This window comes from Gigantopelta aegis, chromosome 4, assembly GCF_016097555.1.
Source record: "Gigantopelta aegis isolate Gae_Host chromosome 4, Gae_host_genome, whole genome shotgun sequence".
Classification (NCBI taxonomy): domain Eukaryota; kingdom Metazoa; phylum Mollusca; class Gastropoda; order Neomphalida; family Peltospiridae; genus Gigantopelta; species Gigantopelta aegis.
The window spans coordinates 56381832-56404368 of NC_054702.1; the positions used below are offsets into that span (position 1 = coordinate 56381832).

A 22537-nucleotide genomic window follows, 5' to 3' on the forward strand; every position below is an offset into this window, starting at 1 on the left:
TAGACGATGACGTTGCGTTAAAATGCATCCGACGTAAGGACGTCGTGCATGTAAACCGTTCTCCCGCAGATGATTACGAACAGTTTGCCCACCGATTCGGTTATTATGAAGCCCAGGTGTGTTAGCAGCAGTAGCAGTGGCAGTTTGGAATCGATTGCGCAAATGCGTGTTCATGATATAGCGGTCTTGACCACGCGTTGTAACACGCGGATGTTCACGACGTGGCAAGTCGTTGGTGCTTCCTGTCGTTCGAAATCTTACTCGAAGATTTCGTATCGCTCGACTAGAACTCCCAACATGCCTTGCAACGTCTTCGGTCGACATGCCAGCATCAAACATGTCAATCGCCCGTACGCGTAAATTATTGGGTATTCTTGGCATACTAAAAATGCTACAATGTAAAAAACGTTAATTTTTTTACAAATTTTGAAGCGTTTTCGTTCACTTAATAACAATGTCAGTAAGACAAGTAAAACAAATTGACCGAATACTACACGGGACATGTCGAACCATGAATGCACGTGCAAATTGAATTTCACGTTGTCGACGATTAACAGTGCAAAAATAATCGTTAAAATTCATGAATCCTGTCACGGGGATCCTATAATACCCGTAACTGAATGAAACATCTCTCCTAACTGTATATCAATTAGATCTCTCTGTAACAGGCAGTTATACCCGCTGTGGCTCGTCTCTAGGTATGATCAGAGATACGATCTTATATAAAGTATATATTATTATAGCACGTTTAGTTCACTAGAAAACAACAACAAAAACACAATACACTTTGGAATCTGTATTAACCTACGCTGACAAATGTACTGCCGCTGTCGTTAATTAACAATAACAAATAATAACAACCCAGAACTGATCACTTAATTAGTTAATCTCTAGGTGTCTAGTTTACACAATATGCTAATCACTTCACCGTGACACAACACCCACACGTGTGATAATTGAGAAACGCTAACACACACACGTGTGATAATGGAGAAACGCTTCCAGGGGAACTTAATTAATAAAGGAATTACACTCTATTCCTAACTGGTAAATTTTTAATTAACCCTAACTACTCATTCAATAACCTTGTAATACAGACTTAATACTGGTACCTATCACAATACAGACAATAACCTACAGTTTACCTAGGTCCTCTAGGATGACTGGCTAAGCTTTTTATAATTATTTAGGACAGTGAGCCTACAGATTACTGCGTCAGATGACCGGCAGCACCGTCTAAATAATATTGGTATAATACAGTATTAAAATATTTAAAGTCACATCAATCACATCACGGTTATACACAGAGCAGAAATATATATTTACCAAAGTCCCGTCTGAACTAATATAGATCGTTCAGTGGACGTCGTCCGTGCCCCTGGATACTTCCAAATGTTTCTCCTCGATATATCTAAAATCCTAGCTATTTATTCAAAACTCTCAGAGACAGCGAATATCGCCTGGGGGTACAAGGTGGTACCTCACGTATCATGTGGATTTTCCACAACCATCACGCCGGCATATTTTTCTATGATCGTCAGACTGGCTGTCGCCATTCCGCGAGCAATCCCCTGGCCATAAACAGCACTACCGGAGATATTACGTAACTACTAGCCACATGGCCTCCACACCTGCGCTGGGTGTGTATTAGAAAAGCTCGATGACCGTCGCGCAAAGGTTTCACGTAACAAGTTGCCCATCTGGGCTTAAGTGCAATTTGGAACTGCACACGGCCCTCTAAAACAATTAATATCGCCACAGGCGAAAACAAATTAAGAGCATGTTCCGTCACACACCCCCACCTCAAAAAGGATATTTCCTCTACTCTAGGAATAGGGAAATATACTACATTAAAACAAAAAGGTGCGTTAACCGACGCATACGGGCATTTATAACACATGCAATAATAAGGTGACTACCAGTAATCACAATGAGTCTCTGAGTCCCTGGTATACAAATAAAATATATAAAAACAAAACAGAATTCAAGAATGTCAACACATTATCATAACGTTCAACTTCGGGACAGGGCATCGGCGATTACATTGGATGTGCCCTTGATATGTTCAATGGTGATTGGGTATTCTTGCAGAATACTCCACCTCAAAACTCTCTGGTTGGTGGCTTTCATTCTGTGAATGAAGGTAAGCGGATTATGATCAGTAAAGACCACCACTTGATGCACTGCCGATTTCACGTAGATCTGAAAATACTTCAGAGCTTGTACCATGGCCAAAGCTTCCTTCTCTATAGTGGAATAGTTCACCTGGTGTTTGTCAAACGTTTTGGAGAAGAAACTTACAGGATGGTCCAGTCCATTTTCGTCTTCCTGGAACAGCACAGCTCCAGCTCCCACGTCACTGGCATCCACAGCTAGCTTGAAAGGCATTCGGTAGTCTGGTGCTGCCATCACGGGAGACGAGTAGCGCATCTGCTTGAGACGGTTGAATGACTTCTCGCATTCACCTGACCACTGGAACTTCGTTTCTTTCTTTTTCAGGTCGCACGTTTTCCAGATTTTCTCCGATAGGCATGCTGTCGAATCGGTGTAGCGTTGGGTTCCAAGCGCACATCTTGGCTTAAGGTATTGGTAACCGTTGGAAGGTTCTGACAAATGGAAACATTGTCTTGTTTCAACGTAGTCAACTTTGCTCGCTGGGGGTTGAAGTCTGCTAGAATCTGGCTGTTGGTTAATTTGATCTCTGCAGTCTTGACGTCATCACAGGAAATTGAGTGACTCTCAATTTGGACAGGTAGTACTGGAACTATCGGCAGTCTGTCAAAATAACCTTTTAGCAAATTGATGTGACAATACCTACTTTTCCTAACCCTATCAGGAGTGTTTATCACATACCCTGTCTCATTAACCCGTTTGTGCACAAGATAGGGCCCGAAATACCTGTTCTGCAATGAACCCCGTTTAATGGGAAGGTACAGCAGCACCTTATCCCCTGGTTTAAATTCCCGACTCCTAGTCCTGATAATACAGCTCAAGGCTAATACTACCTATATAATTTCATTACACAATGAATTCTTTAACACAACAAATACTATATGTACAAATCGGAAGTTTCTTTTTTTGTTCAGTATGTATATATATATATATATATATGTGTGTGTGTGTGTGTGTGTGTGTGTGTGTGTGTATTATTCTCTTCGTATGTTTATTGTAGATACTATGAATGAACTAGATTTGCGGCCTGCTGATTCAGCTGCCCACGTTTAGAGGATTTACAGTTTTTGTAGCCTCATAGCAGTAGCTTTCACGCACCCACCACAACATAAGATATTTGAGAAACGTGATTTGAATGTAAAACAAGAAACACACTGTTACAGTACCGTAAATACTTGATTATAAGACGGGGGCGTGTATTTATTATTATTATTATTATTATTAATAATACTGTTATTATACAGACTTGTATACAGAACCCATGATTCTTGTTTTTTTTAATGATGCATTGTTCAACTGGGTACTGTTCAAGAAAATCAAGACCCGGCTACTATCCAAGACTCCATCAGTAATCGGGTATTTACGGTATTCTACTATCAGGCATATAGAAGAATGTGAAGAGTAAGTGTGTGTGTGTGTGTGTGTGTGTGTGTGTGTGTGTGTGTGATATATGCCATATGCCGTATTTGATATACCAGTCGTAGAACAAGGTAACGAAGGAAAACATCTGAATTAAGAATATGATTTTTCGATTTTGTTATTTCCGTCAGCCCTTCTCTTTCCGTCTCCCTCCCTCTCTCCTCCCTCTCTCTCTCTCTCTCTCTCTCTCTCTCTCTCTCTCTCTCTCTCTCTCTCTCTCTTGGTTTGTTTTAGTTTTTTGTTGTTTTTTTTGCAAAAATTAATTTTCACAAAGCAGATTGCACTTGATGTAAAATATTGAAAAATTATCTTTATTCAGGTATGATAAATATTTATTCATCCTTTTAAAGATCATTTCAGTTTTTTGTTTTTAAATTTGTATCCCTGCAGAAGCCCAGGTACAGAGGTAGGTGAATTCTACGACCCATTCCACTGTTTGTACCCCAAAGAAACGTTCTACAGTAACGCCATGCTTCTTCTTAAAGTAACAATAAAGGCTCATAACATTTAACTGGAATCTAATCTTCTACATAGCTTATATAAACGAAGACGGTGCGGGACGTAGCACACTGAGATGGTGTATATGAAAGATCCCCTGTAAGAGTATATATCAGAATGATGAAATATTTGACCTCCAAATCATCTATGATTAATAAATCAATGTGCTCTAGGGTGTCGTTAAACAGCACACACCCAACCTTTAACTGTAAGAGAGAGAGAGAGAGCAGTCTACAGTCAATATGAAACATAAACGCAAACGATAACAGTTCAGTGTATACGATATTTACTTCAAAACTCTTTTGAAACCATATTTACTTCCCTGTACGTCCATTGTGAAGATTTCAAACACTTGGGCCACAACTGATAGTGTTCCTTTATGCAAAGCATAACACATTCACCACACCTAAGCATAAAAACGCCATTAGTTATTCCTGATCATGTGTTATTTACGTGATCTAATACGTCAAGTCATACAAGAAAAATACCCATAGGAAGGTTGTTTGATCAGGAAGGGGAATGTTTTTTCTTTCTTTGGGTGGCCCCAAACGCGAGTTTCTGGATCCAGAGAATGAAATAACAATGTTTTAGATTACCATCTTCCATTAGTTTAGTTATATATTGCATCTACACAACGTATAAGGACTAAAACAAAAAGGTATTTTTTTTTTTTCAAGTACCTGTGAACCCCTCCACACATTGCCCACCGGCCTACAGTGCTTAGACACATATTTATTATTATTTAATATGCAAGTATAGTATCGTACTTCACTACTGAATACATCAAAACTGCAATCTAATTAAAATTAGCTCCACTATTACATGTGGATCTAAAGACAGCCAGTTGGAGCTCATATCCACCAATCAAAACCTTACTTGCAGAATCCTGCCAGTGATTTAAAAATAACAACACTGCGTAGTCCCCAATGTCCAGGTAACATTTCGTCTGTAAATAATAATTTAAATATTGACCAATCACACTTCGCCTTTTATAACGTTATTTGGGAGCATACAAATTCTAAAAATATCGGGCGAGTCTAATTTAGTGGCCGCAGTACAGCGAACCATACCAATACGTACGGGGTGGGTTATCAGTCTTCAATTTTACATTAAAAATTATTTATTTATTTATAAAATTTAAAAAGACTAAATCAGTCTTCAGTTTTACATTACAAATGATTTATTTTATAAAATAAAACATGTTTTAAGGCATTCGTAATTCACACGAAACATGTCGTATACCCTCAGGATAATTCGGAATGTTTTCAAATTATTTTTAAATCACTGGCAGTATTCTGCAAGTAAGGTTTTGATTGGTGGACATGAGCTCCAACTGGCTGTCTTTAGATCCACTTGTAATAGTGGAGCTAATTTTAATTAGATTGAAAACTGTGCAATCTTATGTTTATATTTTATTATTATTCAACCGTCTAAAATTAATTGTCTACATTACTTTGTTTTTCAATGATACGCTAGTCTTTTTTATTAAATCGTTAATTAAATTTACGTAATGTGAAAAGGTATACTAGACGGCCGTCAAAACCCATAGAAAGGTGGATTTTTTTGGTGTTTTTTTAGGTATGTTTAGAAATGGGTACCCATATTTAACATGGGGGCGTGACCTAGCTCAGTGGTACAGCGCTCGCCTGATGCGCGATCGATCTAGGATCGATTCCCGTCGGTGAGCCCATTGGGCTATTTCTCGTTCCTGTTGGTGGGACGTTGCATATAAAATAACTCTTGCTGCTAATCGAAAAAAAAAACCCGAAGAAGAGTAGCCCATGAAGTGACGACAGCGCGTTTCCTCTCTCAATATCTGTGTGGTCCTTAACCATATGTCCGACGCCATATAACCGTAAATGAAATGTGTTAAATGCGTCGTTAAATAAAACATTTTCTTTCTTCCCATATTTAACGAGGTCTATATAGATAAAATACACGATGTAGGTACACACGTAATCTTGACCTTTAAAGGCCCAAATCGCATTGATAACCGCGAATGCTTACTCGTGAACTAGGGTACGAGGTTTGTTTGTTTTGTTTAACAACACCACTAGAACACATTGAACATTTGCTGTTGGATGTCAAACATATGGTCATTTTGACAGTCATAGAGGGATATTTTATATGCACCATCCCACAGACAGGATAGCACATACCAGGGCCTTTGGTATGTCAATTGTGGTGCACTAGCTGGAACGAGAAATCGCCAAATGGGGCCCACCGACGGGGATCGATCCTAGACCGGCCGCGCATCAGGCGTGCGCTTTACAACTGGGCTACGTCCCGCCCTTGTGGCCACAGGGTATGACGAACTCCACTTTAAAAAAAAAAATCAAATTACCACATGCATGTAGTTTACACTTTCCATGATGACGTAATGAGTACTTGAGTATGAACATGAATGTTAAGAGTACTCGACATAATGAAGACCAGAGTACATGACATATTGAGTACTAGGGACCTCGACATGATTGTCAAATTATTCAACAAATGAGTACCAGTCTGAGAGTATTCGACATGATGAAAGAAAGACATTTTATTTACGGTTATATGACGTCAAATATATGGTTAACGACCACACAGATAATGAGAGGAAACCCGTTGTCGCCACTTCATGGGCTACTCTTTTCGATTAGCAGCAAGAGATTTCTTTTTGTATATGCACCATCCCACAGACAGGGTAGTATATACCACGGCCTTTGGTATACCAGTCGTGGTGCACTGGCTGGAACGAGAAATAGCCCAATGGGCCCACCGACGGGGATCGATCCAAACCGACCGCGTATCGAGCGAGTGCTGTACCACTGGGATACGTCCCGCCCCTCGACATAATGAGGGCCAGGGTATGCTACACAGTGCATTACAAGTTATTTAATGCAGTGAGTACAAACGAACTCTAGATGAGCTCTGGTCAAAGATTCGTATTCTGATAATCATATCACCGGTTGCTTTGTATAAATAATCCCTGGACTCAGTCTTGTAAAAAAAATATATATACAAATTTGGATAAGCTAATATTATAGTGACACTGTCATTGTGATTTGATATACTTTTTAACGTTAAAAATAAAACGTAAAACCTGTGAGGTCTGTGACCTATGTTTGATAAAGATAATTAAACCAGATACTGAATAACATATACACCTGACCTTTAAATAAAATCCTAAAAATGAAAACGTCAAATATAACAACAAAAACGAAACATTTAATCACACCATTCTTATACATTAGTGTCAAACTATTTCGCCAATTCGTATGGCGAGTTACATTCATTGGTAGTATTTGCATAACAAGCACTGTCACGTTTTGAGTTGGCATACAATTCCGTGTCTTCGGTATCGCGGTTATTAGATTTGGGATCGGTAGAAGTCGTATTCCCTTGTGGATGACCAACAGACGGCTTATTAACATGTAACCTATCACAGTCCTTGGAGATTCTCGTGTCAGCAGTATTGCCAGAGTCGGGATTAGAATAGTCACTGGTGGAGTCGTAACCTCTGTTGGTAAAGAATCCCAGCTTGGAATAACCAGGAGGTGGCTCATCGGGGCTCTTTTTATTGTATTCCAGTTTATCGTAGTCGTCTGGTTTTTCTCTAAGGAGCACTTTCTTCTTGGCTCTTTTGTTCCGCTTGATGTCCTCCACGGACACATACTTGTCTTCTAGGTCTTCTTCTGCATCTTCTGTCTCGGGCGACGTGTCCTGCAGGTACTTGCTCCTTCGCTCCGGCTCCGGGGTGAAATACACGTCCTCGAACCCGTCGCTGTCCACGCGTGACGAATCCACATCTCTTGCTGATGCCCCATTGCACTGGACGCCGCCTTGTCTGTCGAACGTGGCTTTCTTGTACTCCCACGGAACGGCGTATGCGTTGCCCATGGAGGCCATCTCTTCGACGGTGGAATACGTGGCGTCCAGGACCAAAGGCTCCAACGATAGACCAGTCTGGTTGGTCAACTGCTCGTCACAATCTGCGTATATGTGGGTCTGGTTCTGGCTGTCCACAGTGGGAGGCTTCTCCTCTTTCTTAGATTTCCGTCTGAAATGTTAATTAATTAATAGTTTGTATTATTACCCATATGGTTACAAATATCTTGGTACATATCAAACTGATACGTCCCACTAGAACGCCAAGTGGGACGTAACACTTCGTAACGTCATCGATTGACGCACTTCAACAGGTACCTTAAACAGGAACGTCAACCAACGAGTTGAGTGATATAAATTAAGATCGATTATGGGTAATAAATAGGATATTAAACTCGCTACCACTTCGTATCACGTTTATGTCCCTCCTGAAATAATGTTCATCGTCACTCGCTAAAGCTCGTGATGACTAAAAAGTATTTCACTTGGGACATAAACATGATACGAAATGGAAGCTCGTTTAATATCCTATACATAAGTGCAGAAATTACAATTTACTTAGATAATAAATAATTTATTGATTGCAGAGTACATATTATTATATTTTATAACACCCAATGTAAAGGTATTTAGCACCACTAGCAAGAGACGTAATGTTATCTCTGAAAACATAGGTTATTATTCTGCAGAATATAAAAATCACAGTGTATGCATTGCAATTATTCTCCTCCTCCGTCTACTTTTTTCTTCTTCTACTATTTCTTCAAATTGTAATTATAATTATTATTAAATGTAAATTTTCCTTTTTGTTGGTATTGATACAATAAGGTACATTGATAATTTTGACTGGACCCCCCCCCCCCCCCCCCCCCCCCCCCCCCCCCCCCCCCCCCCCCCCCCCCCCCCCCCCCCCCCCCCCCCCCCCCCCCCCCCCCCCCCCCCCCCACCCCCCCCCCCTACCCCACCCCCCCCCCCCCCCCCCCCCCCCCCACCCCCCCACCCCCCCCCCCCCCCCCCCCCCCCCCCCCCCCCCCCCCCCCCCCCCCCCCCCCCCAACCATTTTCCATGCTTACCTAATCAGCCATAGGATAATCAGTGCAAAGACTGCCATAACGACCAGGCCCAAAACAGTTCCTATTGCTATCCAAGCAGGTGATGTTTTATCTACAAAATATAAAACATTGCCATCAGTTAATTTGTCTGTGGTATCAAATGCACTACTGTATCACAGCAAACCAATTACCATAAAACGTATACATATAACTATGATTGGCTTCTTATTTCTACTGATACTACTGCTGGTGGTATTACTAACAATACCACTACTCCGTACTAATATTATTACCAGGACTACTACAGTTACATCACCGCCACCACCACCACTTCTACTGCTGCAACTGCTACTGTTATTACTGCTAATACCACTACTACTACTACTACTACTACTACTACTACTACTTCTACTACTGCTGCTGCTGCTGCTACTATAGATCTTGTTGCTTTTACTGTTGCTGTTCCTGCTGTTGCTGCCGAATCTGCCACCTATAACTACTACTATTACCATTAGAACTAATACTACTAATACCACCACCACAACCACCACCACCACCACCACCACCATTATCCCGAAACCTAATGCTTATATTTGAATGCATCAGCAAGTCCTACCTGAAGGTTTTTGAGGAGTAAATCGTTGGTGTACTCTGTTTATGGTGTTATTTGGCGATTTACCATGACTGTGAGTAGGGCCATCTAAAATCATATGAAATCAGAATTACAATGCAGTGTTCAATATATTTTGTCCATATTGAACAGTAAATAAAAGAATAAACGAACTAGCTATGGGGTCTAGCGGGCTATTTAACATGAGACCGCCTAATTCACCAAACTGTCGGAACTTTACGATCTCATAGTGCAAGGCAAAAAAAAAAAGACTTGCAAATGTCGGCACCTGGACGGGGTAGGACCTAGCCCAGTGGCAAACCGCTTGCTTGATGCGCGGTCGCTCTGGGAGTGATCCCCGTCGATGGACCCAGTGGGCTATTTCTCGTTCCAGCCAGTCTATGAGCTAACCTGTCTACAGGATGGTGTACATAAAATCGTCGCGTGAGAGCTAAAAGGTCGTAAGTGGCAGATACGACCTAAAACGTCTTTTTTTGCATATTCGGAATCGCCATCCCCGATTATATATTGTCACAAAATATCGTAGCTGTGTCCCTAATTGCATCGCTTATACAGAAGGATTTAAATGGTCGTAAGTGAATCACAGATACCAATTTGCACGAAAATAGACTTAAGTGACACATACGACTTTCCTCCGATTTGCTTGCTGTCCATTATGTGAACACAACTGGTCGTGTGTGGTAAATACACCCTTTTTAGATACCGTTCGTTATATATTTATGTCTGACATAGGTCGTATGTGCCAAATACGACACATATGTATTCTTTGTTATCGGTTTGTGATAGAAATTACAAATGCGAAGTACAATAGGGCATACATTATGTCAATATTTTTATGTGCTTGAATCCTAAAAACAATACGACTTTTGTGGTTGTGAGTTGCAGGTCTATTTAAGAAAAACATTTGGTACTGCATGCAACGAACCATTTGGCAACAAACACGAATGGTGTCTGTATATATAAATAGGAATTGCAGTAACATTAATGTTTGTATGGTTCGCTATTTTATGTGCACCATAATTATAATAAGCATGTTTTGGTGAATTTTCTTGAAAAACAAATATCTATTTTGAAATGTTTTTAATTGAAGCAAAGTTTCCAATATGTAATTTGTATCTATAGATACAATTTTAATTCATAATAATGTATGTGGCATATACGACCGACGTACAAGCATAATCACACTGATTTTGGATGTACATGCATTTAATTATATGTTACGGTGATCAAGTTCCGCCTTTCAGCTGCCTTTGAAGATCTACAGGATTGCCCTAATGTAGGCATCATGGATTAACAATATTGCACATACAAACGTCATCGTAAGTTATCCAGGACAAAGTCCAGTAACAAAAGACAGCGTAATCAGACGTAAGGTTAAAAGGCGAATAAAGTTAATGTGGCCTCAACATAAACGATAGCAAGATCTATGAACTTTGATTAACTTTACAGTTAACAAATATTTGCAATAAAATATCCCTGTCCTGGGTCAGACCCCCGATCCTATCGGAGGCCAGATAGGCGTGTTCGAAACCCTAATGGTATATGGACTATGGACACGTTAAACTATCTGCAAAAGGACTCCCATGACGCAAAGAATACGGAAAGAACACTGCACACAAAACGACATCAGCTTTTCTGATGACTCATCAGGAACGAATACTTGCCTAGAAAAAGAGGTTTTGTATGGACAAGTCGTCTGATTCTGATGCACCATCATCAAACAACGAACATGGTGCACTTCCACCACAGTGTTTCTTCTAGATAGAAAATTGTGGGTATGGCTCTATGGAATTGAATGCAACCACAGACAACAGAGATATGGGATGTCCTCCCTCAGAAAGAAAATGGGTTAAGTTTAGGGTTAGGATTAAGAAAATCATACAGAAATGATAAGAGTAAATAATTTTGTCAAAAAGGTAACTTAAAAAAGAATTCTGCAAAACTATTTGGGTATGGCACCATACCCAGTTTACCCTCTGGCAGAAACCCTGCACCAGATAAGGTCACACAAAATCAGGGGTGGGTCAAAGAAAACAAGGATTTCACGAGTCAGAGTAGTTTTTTCACACATTATTATTTTGTTCAATTGGTGATTTTATTTATCGTATTATTATTAACAAAAGTAAAATAACCTTTTTCACGTAATATTTTGTTTAAGCGGTGATTTTATTAATACGTACTTCTACTTGTATTCCTTTTCGAATGTTTGCTTCTAAATAGTTTCTATTTACAAGCTTTCTCCTTTTTAAAAATAAATATGTGATTTGCAAAACTGAAATGTTTTAGAAGTGATGGTTCTTTCAGAATAAATATTTAAATTTATTTGATATACTGTTGGTCGTAAATGACGCATTTAATTTAATCATGAATAATTGTCGTAACTACAACTATTTAAGCAAATGACTAAAACACCTTCTGGCTCTCACGCGACGAAATATCCCTTGCTGCTACTTGGAAAATGTAGCGGGTTTTCTCTCTAAGATTATATGTCAAAATTACTAAATGTTTGACATCCAATAGCCGATGATTAATAAATCAGTGTGCCCTAGTGATATCGTTAAACAAAACAAACTATATAACTATATTATAGGCCCCTGGACATCAAGTTAGGTGGTGTTAGAGACCTTCAAACTGGAATAGAACCATAACTTGTTGAGTCTATGAGCGAGTCGGAACTCCATCATCCATCAATTCAATTATATTTGCAGTTGCTTTTTTTCTCTCAGAACCTCTTAAATTAGATTCCAAACAACACATTTACACAACTTTCTGTGATACTTAATTAATGTCCCACTTCTTTGATTGCATTCAAAACAACATCTACAAACATCTTTCTGTGTTGGTTTTCTGATAGTTGAATTCTCTGAAATTGGATCTTAAATTATTTTCCGCTACCCTTTCATTAAAGGGACATTCCTGAGTTTGCTGCTATTTTTAAGATGTTATTGAGAAAAAGAAACTTTTTAACGATTGTAATTACATATCAAATATATTTTTCTGCAAAAAAATTAGTGGCTATATATTAAACGTTTTTCTGATGGTTCTAATATTTGAACTAGGTTACATTTCATTTTATTTCCTAAAATATATGTTTTTCGTACGTACGAAATTATTTCAAGACAAAATCCAGTTTAGGCTTCTTACAAATATTAAGATGACCAGAAAAACATTGACTATAAAGACACTGATATTCTAAACAAGAAAATATATTTAATATATAAATTTAATCGTAGAAATATTTTATTAGTCAGAAACATCTTACAATGCAGCAAACTCAGGAATGTACCTTTAAGATATTTCAGCAGCATCAATGTTAAGTGACCTATCATTCGACAAATCAAAACGTTGCAGAATAAATAATATCTGATATCAGAATATTTTATCATTTTTATCCAGTCATAATATTTACCGTTACCAAACTGAGAAGGTTCCTCTGCCCGCCCCCCCTCCCCCCCCAACCCCTCCACTTTTGTGTGAAAGTAACTGTAGTATAACTATATATGATAAAATATACTTTGTTTGCTTTGATACAAACCAAAGTTAAAATATGTATCCACTTACTAGGATCTTCCTTGTGTGGTTTATCTCTCTTGCAGGTCAAAACAATATCTTCGTCAAAACTACCTGCAATGAAAGCATTTACTTTTAGACAAAAAAACTAGCTTAAATTTTGCAATGTGCTTTATTTTAGTTCTAGCATATAATGACATGACAGGACATCATGTATTGTTTGGTTATATATATAAAAAAAAAATTGCCCTTTACGGCTGAGTATAAATACTGTCATATTTATGCTTTTAGGGTATAACTAACTTCAAACTCATCCATCATACCTTCAAAATGAGTACAGGCCCCATTTATAATGACTACATTCAGATGTATTAAGTACAGTCCCAATAATTTATAGATGCCTACATTCAGTACATGTATGTATTTTTACAACATACCTTGACATTATTAAATAGCATCATCATAAATTTTATTTGAACAATATAATCGTAGGATCATCTAACATTAACAACTCTATAGCATACCTTCAAATCCTATCCAGACAAAATCCGGATTATTTTTCCCGATTGTCAACCTTGCCATGGAGTCCCCTGTAGAGTTCAGAATGGAAACGAACGGATACAGGAACCAAGAATCGCCCTTGCTTGTTTCACAGGTGACGTCTTGGGACTCGCCTCCCGAGGCCATGAACAGTTCAGTGTCCGAGCAGCCGGACTCCGCCGTCAGACGCAGGTCCACGGCGAAGGACGAGATGTAGTTCGTTGCCGTCCTCCATTGGTGGGAACGTGCAGTGCACGTGCACGAAGTGTCGGTCAACGGAGAAGAATAGTCGTGTGGATTATATATAGCAAACAGCGTTCTTCCTATGACGGAGATTTCCGTTTCGCTGCATATCTCTGCCGTAAACGTAGCTTAAAGTAAATTTAATTTAGATTAGAAAATGTACATGCAGTAGGTTGAAGATAACAGGATTTGCTTTGGCATCATAAATTTTCTATAGATTTGTCTTTTTTTCTTTCTTTTTTTTTCTTTCTTTCTTTGATTGCTTTTGTTGTTTTTGTTTGTTGTTTTTATCTCTCTGATGAATTACAGCATACAGGTCATAATCATAAATATTAGTCATTCAAATATTTTGAGATATTTTATGTCCAAGATTTTAAAATGAAGGATATGAAAAGGTTGGTCATATGTAACCATTACCAAATCCTTATTTGAATTCATCATATTAATCTACTCATTTAGAATTTTTTAAATTAACATTGCTTGAAAATGGTCAAGTGAAACACTGAACATAAATATGGAACATCATTCAGTAAATTCGCAAATATGATAAAAACTGAAATGAAATGTCAACTCCCAAACATTTACAAGTTAAATATAAACTAAAAACAGTACCTCTCCCCTCATCTAAATATATGTAAAATATATTTTTACGAGCCACGTGCGTGTGTGCATGTATGCGTAAATGTATAGTTTTCTGTCTCGCTTTCTTAGTATGCGTTCGTGTATGTGTATGTATGTGTGTGCACGTGTGTGTATGTGCGCGCTCACATGCACGTGTGTGTAAATACCATTAACGCAGACATAGTCGACGAGGGAGTAGCTAGACACGTTTCTGTGGTCTGCCGTGGAACACGCCGACGACGCCGCTTGTTTGTGGTCCATCTCCACGGAACACATCACTTTGCCCGAGCAGTTCGTGTGGAAGCTGTTCAGGTGGTCCAGAGGGTAGGGGAAGAGACAGTCCATACCCCCGACCATTTCACAGCATATGTCCCTCTTGGCGTCTGAACAATCCATGTTGACGGGACAGGCGGAGTTTAAGGAGTGGACCCCATACAGAGCCTCTCTGATGGCGATTCGGTGAAAACGAGGGCAGTGCAGCTGCAGAACGGAGCAGTGGTCATTGCAGACCGATTTCTGCTTCTCCACAATGACACCTTCAGAATCTTTAAAGAAACAAAATATATTAGTATATGCTGTTGTGTCCGAAATTAAAGTTTTATAAAAATGTTATATAGATTTTTGGAAACATACCGGTTTTTTGTTAGTATATTAGAATACAAGGAACACAAAAATCGATGTTTCCATTTTTTCTTCGGCCATCTTGGATATATGGCGGACATTTTTTAAAATGGCTACCGAGAATTCTAATTCTGACTTTTTTTCCGACAAAGTTACTTCGTTATATTTCAAAGCTGTGGATACGTACTAATTACAGTGCAACGAATGTAATTATTGGTATGTTGATGTTATTTATTATACCAAGACTTATTGGGACAAAGTAGTAAAACTGAAGCACAACGAAATATCATTGATTGGTTTTTTATCCATCAAATAGTGAACATTTTAGATAATACAGTGCAACGTTTTAATTACCGTAATATTCTTTTTTGAGTTTCATTCCCAAAGCCGTTAACATGTTTTATTCTTCTACAGCAATGGCGTAGCCAGCATGAGGCAGACGAGGCGCTTACCTCATCTGGAATTTCTCCAGATTTATTTTATTTTTCCAATGACTCTGATATTTATTTTACAGGTCTGGGTTTTCCTCGACGTTTTTTCCTCTCTGGCTACGCCCGAGAACAGGGATTGCACATCTATTACAGCCAGTCAGGTTTAAGTTCCATTTAGAATTTAGTTTCATAAAAAGAGTGCCCCTTTTATTTATTTTGTTGGTATTAGAACCGATTTTACTATTATATTAACATATAGTTTTCTTCTTCGGTTTATTTGTTATATAGGCTAATGATGTATGCTCAGCTATTTAAACACAATAGTGATGGCGAACCTATAATGTACTTCCAAAAAGTACAATAACGAATATGAACTCCAACAAAGGTTCAAGGACGCTGTCCTGGAAAAGCAATCCCAGGCGTGGGAAACGAGGAATGTTCGGGGATTAAAATATCCTCACTGCTCAAACCAAAATTTCCTCTTTTAAAAAATATTATCCGTGGAATCATGACTCGATCCTACTACAATTTTGCTTGCCAATCTAGATTCCCTTTTGCATAATTTCCTGCACACGCGCTTGAATCCACTTAACTGGATTGCCTCTCCATGAGAGAAAGGTGTATGTGTTAGGTGTTTCTGTGGCTTTAGTGGTTATTTCTGTGGCTTTAGTCGTTAATTTAGTATTTGAATTTTCATAACTATCTAGCTATAAGGGTATTACCACGTGGGGTAAGTGGCAATGGGTATGTGGTTGTTAGCGTTATACTTGTATCCGTATTTTGTTTAATAATCGCATGGACAGGCAGCCCAGATAGCTGAAATGTGTGCCCAGGACAGCGTGATTGAACCTTAATTGGATATAAGCACGAAAATAAGTTGAAATGAAATGAAAATAGTCGCATAACACGACAAGTCCATAGTACACCGCATTTTACCAAAGAAATTTAAAATAATTTGAATAATGTATGTGAATGTCATAATTTAAACAAAATGAAAAGATAAAACGGTATTTCATTAATATTATATCTTAAAACTGAGTATCTATCCCTCTTTCAAAGCTCCTAGATTAGCCAGTCGCTTTTTCTTTGCACTTTTTTCAAAGGATACATTACTGATAAAAAAGCCATCCCAGATGGACCAGTTGACACCTTAAATAAAAGAGGTAGGTGGGAGCCTCACATTTGAATTGTTTTGACACGAACACATTCAGCTTTCATTTGATGTATGTTGCAGGTGTACCATTAAATATTTAAAAGTAAAGACGGGGTTTTTTTTCCAGTAAATGTCGCACGCAATTAATAATAATAATAAATAAATGCATCCTGTAATCAAATGGACTCTGAAAACGTCATGATTTATTAGAAATATTATAATAAAATAAATTACTGCCACACATGATAATTAGATGTTAATACTTATGATACTAATGCTTATGGTGATGATGATGATGATGATGATAATGATGATGATGATGATAATAATAATAATAATGATAATGATAATGATAAACATAGTAATGATGATTATGATGGTCGGTGATCATAATAATTGATAACCATCGTAATAATAATAATCGTAATATCATACTATGAATAATAATCATAATAATGACCATTATGATCGTCGGTGATCATAAAATGATCATAACAACATTTGATAATAAAAAAAAAAAAAAAAATTGTGTTCACATTGCTGTGGACAATAACATTTAAAACTAAAAATGATGAATGAATAATAATAATATTATTATTATTATTCTTGTTATTATTATTCTTGTTGTTGTTGTTATTATTATTATTATTATTATTATTTAGCTATCTTAAAATATAAACATTTTAAAAAATAAACAATTATATAACAACAAACCTGGTAACAACAACAAAATCAAACAATATAATCCAATAAACATGTTTTCGGTACATCCCTATAGTCCGAGAATCAAAAATGGCATTAAAAACGGAAGGTAATCAATATGCAAGTCATTTGTAAAGTCACAAGCGTCTTTCGATGACCGTTAATTGGGAGGATCGCCCTCTACCACGTCGCTCATTTGTTGTTGATTAATTTCACCTGTCTGTTGAACAAGGCGCACACAAAATCACTGACCTATTTAATTAATAATCAATCACCTTAAGTATCGAGTCAGTTCTACACACAGGAAGCATTCGTCATTTTTAACACACGGATGCTTACGACGACAGATTTACGCCTTGAGCTGCACAAGAGACCGTTACTTGACGCTGGAAATTATTCACACACCGGCAAGAGTCGCATATGTACATTGTGAATGAGAATAACAAAAACTGAAAATTAAAAAAAAATTTTTTAATTTTTTGTTTGTTTGTTTAACGAGACCTCTAGAGCAAATTGACATCGGCTGTTGGATATGAAACGTTTGTTAATTCTGACACATAGTCTAAGAGAAAAAGAAACCGCTACATTTTTCATTAGCTGCAAGGGATACTAAACATACACCATCCCACAGACAGGGTATCACATGACTGATATGCCAGTCATGATGCACTGCAAGAGAAATAACACAAATGGGCCCACCGACGGGGATCGATCCTATACCGACCGTGCATCAAGCGAACACTTTACCACTGAGCTACGTCCCTCCCCAACTGAAAATGACTTCGGTCAGAACTGTCGATTTCTGTTTTTATTTATTGATTATATATTTTGTATCGTAAAAGCACAACAAGAGACATCTTAACTACCTGAGAAAACCAGAGGAAGCAAATAACGAAAGGTTTCATCAGTTTTATAACTTAATCTTTGCAGGGCCCAATTTCACAAAACATCGTAAGTCTAGTTTTGCAAGTAAACGTAAATCTACGACTAAGCCACAATTCTTATTACTATTATAGTACAACAAATATAGTTAGAAATACATATATTTCATTTTCTTTTGTCTTTAAAATGCTCCATCTTCCATAATGATGCAATTTTCTGCGTGAAATAGACGTTAAACACGTGTAAACGCACGGCCGGTATAACAGACGTAAACTTACGATGTTTAATGAAATAGGCCCCAGATATTAAAGAAGACAGAACTAAACAGAATATAACTTTATTTCGCTCAGGCCGTTACACAACGCCTTATGAGAAACCTGAAACATTATTTCACAAACAACGCTAATTTAAGTTTCCATTTAAATATTCCTTCTGCTCCAGCATTTTGCATCACCATATCTTGGCTTCTGTGCGACAGTTCATCCATGCATGCCGATTCCGAGCAAATATTAAAAATGCCATCGGCTTGTTGTTAATTCATTGAGATTATAACACTGAAATGAATCATTTAAAGTCTTCAAAAACGTGTAAGGTAGACTTAGTAACATTCAGATGCCGGTTTAAGAAATGACGAATCACTAGCTGATATGTTGTCTGGTGTAATGCCTTATTTGCACCGTGTACGCTGGCCTTAAATAGACGGCTAACGGTTTTGCTCACATCAACTGCCTCCGGTATAGAGAACAGATATGTTCAACTTTCAGTTGCCATAATTTTTAAATGTCTCAACATTGACACGACAGCTTGTGTTAAGTAATTAAATAATGAAAACAAAAAATTCATAGCGATATGGACCACTATATTTAACATAAATCGAATACTTCTATCACTGTACATATACGTGTGTATTTTCAGTATAACGCAAACTGTTGTTTTTATTGGTGTGTAGCTCAAATTGTAGCTTTCTGCTTTAACTTGGACGGGGAAAATATTATTGTGCCCCTATCCAATTAAGGTTCAGGCACGCCCACGTCAGACCCAGCCTCTTAATTCAAAGGGACGTACAAAATGTGTATATACGTTTCTGCTTTAACCTAGACTGAAAGAAAAAGGACAGTGCTATTTTAAAGGGCCATTCCAGAGTTCGCTGCATTGTAAGATGTTTCCAACTAATAAAATATTTTTACGATTAAACTTACATATTAAATATATTTTCTTGTTTAGAATATCATTGTCTGTATATTCAATGTTTTCTGGTCGTCTTAATATTTGTAAGAAGCCCAAACTGAATTTTGTCTTCAAATAATTTCGTACGTACGAAAACATATATTTTAGGAAATAAAATGAAATTTTACCTAGTACAAATATCAGAACGATCAGAAATACGTTTAATATACAGCCACTAATATTTTATGCAGAAAAATATACTTGATATGTAATTACAATCGTTAAAAAGTCTCTGTTAGTCGATAACATCTTTAAAATTGCAGCAAAGTCGGGAATGTCCCTTTAATCTTCCACTGACGTAATTTCTACGTATATTCATACATTTACGTCAGAACCTATATAACAGAAACATATCCAATCCCTGGTGATCTGTTCTATTTAAATACAGTCACACCTTTATTTTTCAAGTAAACACATTATTATGGTGCTTCATGGTATGAAAACTCACGGCCGGGGGATGAAGGGATACAGGAGTATCATTCAGTCATGGCCTCATGATCGAAGAGGGTTTCAGATTGAGACCATTGTTAATTTTTTTAGCACTTGTTGTTTCGCTGCTTGTCATTTTGGCCAGGGATAAGATGCTGGAAATAGTCCCGCAGTATGTTAGGAGGGCGAACATTCGCGATCGTTTTAGTTCCTACCGTCCTAAAAAATGTTCAAAGCTTCGAGAAGGAGAGTCTGAGGTACCCTTAAGATTCAGGCATGGCCAGCCCGGATCACAGATTTGAGCAAGCCTGCCAAGTAGTACCTTTAGTCATGGGATATTATTTAATTCCAGTACTGGCGTGCCTGAGCCTTGAAAGGACGTAGGCACGTAAATACAATTTACTAATACCAGTACTGAATCCACCCCCAAATTGAGTTCACGGCTAGGCACGACAGGGAGGCGTGCGATTATAGGTGTCAGAGGCGAGTTATAATTTTATTATATATTAATTTTCATCTCCCTCCAAACCTTCCTCAAAGTTTCCCTGGCATTCGGCTTCATGGCACTGGCCCCCCCCCCCCCCCCACCCCCCATAAATGGATTTTCAGGATCCGCCACTGGGTGTGTCTCCTGCATTGGGGATGGTGATCCGACAATGGTCAGTGGTTCCATGTACTGGGGGAAGGGGTGGGGGATACCGTGGTTTCACCATTCATCTCAACTTCATTTATATCGTGATGTCTCAATTTTAAATGTTTTTGTCTCCGTGTTAGCCTACATGTTTGTGGCGTTATCAAAAATATTTTTAAAAAGTACTAGTACTCGAGTTAATCAAATATATTTTTTTCAAAAGTTTATTCGTGGAAACAAAGTCGTTATAATGTCATCTTATGAATTACTGTCAAAACTAGCTCCAATTTCCCGTCTTGGTTTACGTACCATATTTTAGCAGTAAAACTAATAGGCTACGATTTGACTTACAAACTCTTGAAAGTTTCATTAGAATTATTAAACAGGGTCCAAACGAGAACCATTCACGTGTACATTTCGTAATACCGTTATACCCATTCTCTATAGCAATACAGGTTAAATAGTTTATAACTATTTTTACCCGACCATATTTTATTACAACTATACAACGCGCCATATCATACATTTGCCCTGTAGCGAAATACTTAGCATACATGTAGGCTACTTTAGAATTCACTGTCCCTTACAAATAAAAGTACCCAAAACATAGAAGAAATTAGTGGGGAAGTGGGATACCCTAGTTTTTCATGCTCAAGTAAAGCTGTGTTTAATATATCATATTTATTTTTCCTTATTATATGTCCATTTTGTAGGCCCTATTTATATTTTATGTCCAATGGCTTTATCCTAAAGCTATTTAAAAAAAAAAAGAAGCAAAAAAAGCCTTATAGAGACAGAAATAGTCAGTCTACGACGTACCTGGCGGGTGTAAGATGGGCAGATTCCCAGAAAATATGAAAAAGTACCCTCCCCCTGTTTTAATCTAATTAGAGAAAGAAAGAAGTGTTTTATTTAACGACGCACTCAACACATTTTATTTACGGTTATATGGCGTCAGACATATGGTTAAGGACCACACAGATTTTGAGAGGAAACCCGCTGTCGCCACTACATGGGCTACTCTTCCGATTAGCAGCAAGGGATCTTTTATTTGCGCTTCCCACAGGCAGGATAGCACAAACCATGGCCTTTGTTGAACCAGTTATGGATCACTAGTCTGTGTAAGTGGTTTACACCTACCCATTGAGCCTTGCGGAGCACTCACTCAGGGTTTGGAGTCGGTAATTGGATTAAAAATCCCATGCCTCGACTGGGATCCGAACCCAGTACCTACCAGCCTATAGACCGATGGCCTGCCACGACGCCACCGAGGCCGGTCTCTAACTAGGGAAGACCCCATACTATTCATTAATTACATCACGAATCTTCCCACCTCTAATTATTAGCCTAAGTTGATACAATAACTTTAAATACAATGATGTTCATATTTTATTACTATAACAGCAATTAGGCTGACAAATTAATATTACAATTAATTAATTAATTAATTATTACTATTTATTATTATTATTTCATTTTTTTTTTTAAATTAATAACAAAAGGAAATATTTTAAAATCTTAATGAAAGGTTATTTAGAGGTTTGCAAAAACGAATCAATCTAGCAGTTCCTGGACAGCCGAGCATAACATTCCAATTCAATTTATTTCCGTTTTTATATTATCCAATTAAGATTCAAGCACGCTGTCCTCGGCACACACCTCGACTATCTGTCCAGAACAGTGGGTTAGTTGTTAGTGAGGGAGAAGAGGGTGTAGTGGTCTTACACCTACCCATTGAGTCATTAAAACTCGCTCTGGGTCGGAGCAGGTACCGGGCTGCGAACCCTGTATCTACCAGCCTTATGTCTGATGGCTTAACCACGACACCACCGAGGCCTGCATAACATTCCACTAACTGAATTAGCAGACAAAGGTAGACAACTCTTGTTAAACTGTTGCTTTATGAAC

At 38.0% G+C, this 22537-nt stretch overlaps 1 protein-coding gene across 3 annotated transcripts; it reads right to left on the minus strand.

The window, feature by feature from the left end:
- Positions 1 to 7276: 7276 nt before the first annotated feature.
- LOC121372130 lies at positions 7277 to 22410 on the minus strand. 3 transcript variants are annotated; one of them, XM_041498396.1, is made up of 7 exons: positions 22361 to 22410; positions 14721 to 15098; positions 13674 to 14060; positions 13201 to 13263; positions 9625 to 9708; positions 9030 to 9120; positions 7277 to 8128 (listed from the first exon to the last, which is right to left on the minus strand). In XM_041498396.1, exons 1-7 carry the CDS (start codon positions 22362 to 22364, stop codon positions 7330 to 7332), a joined length of 1806 nt encoding a protein of 601 aa, XP_041354330.1. In that variant the 5' UTR covers positions 22365 to 22410; the 3' UTR covers positions 7277 to 7329. The 3 variants fall into 3 exon arrangements, with proteins under 3 accessions (XP_041354330.1, XP_041354329.1, XP_041354331.1); XM_041498395.1 differs by lacking the exon at positions 22361 to 22410 and adding an exon at positions 17473 to 17645; XM_041498397.1 differs by lacking the exons at positions 9625 to 9708; positions 22361 to 22410 and adding an exon at positions 17473 to 17645.
- Between the last annotated feature and the right edge of the window lie 127 nt (positions 22411 to 22537).

What these genes read in the sequence shown, in the direction of transcription:
- LOC121372130 (XM_041498395.1), bottom strand. Translation starts at nt 17,515, where the DNA reads ATGTTTATTGGATTATATTGTTTGATTTTGTTGTTGTTACCAG. An exon ending in TGTCTGGATAGGATTTGAAG is followed by an intron (nt 13,264 to 13,673) that starts GTATGCTATAGA and finishes CTTTCATTGCAG; the next exon opens with GTAGTTTTGACGAAGATATT. An exon ending in TACTCCTCAAAAACCTTCAG is followed by an intron (nt 9,121 to 9,624) that starts GTAGGACTTGCT and finishes TATATTTTGTAG; the next exon opens with ATAAAACATCACCTGCTTGG.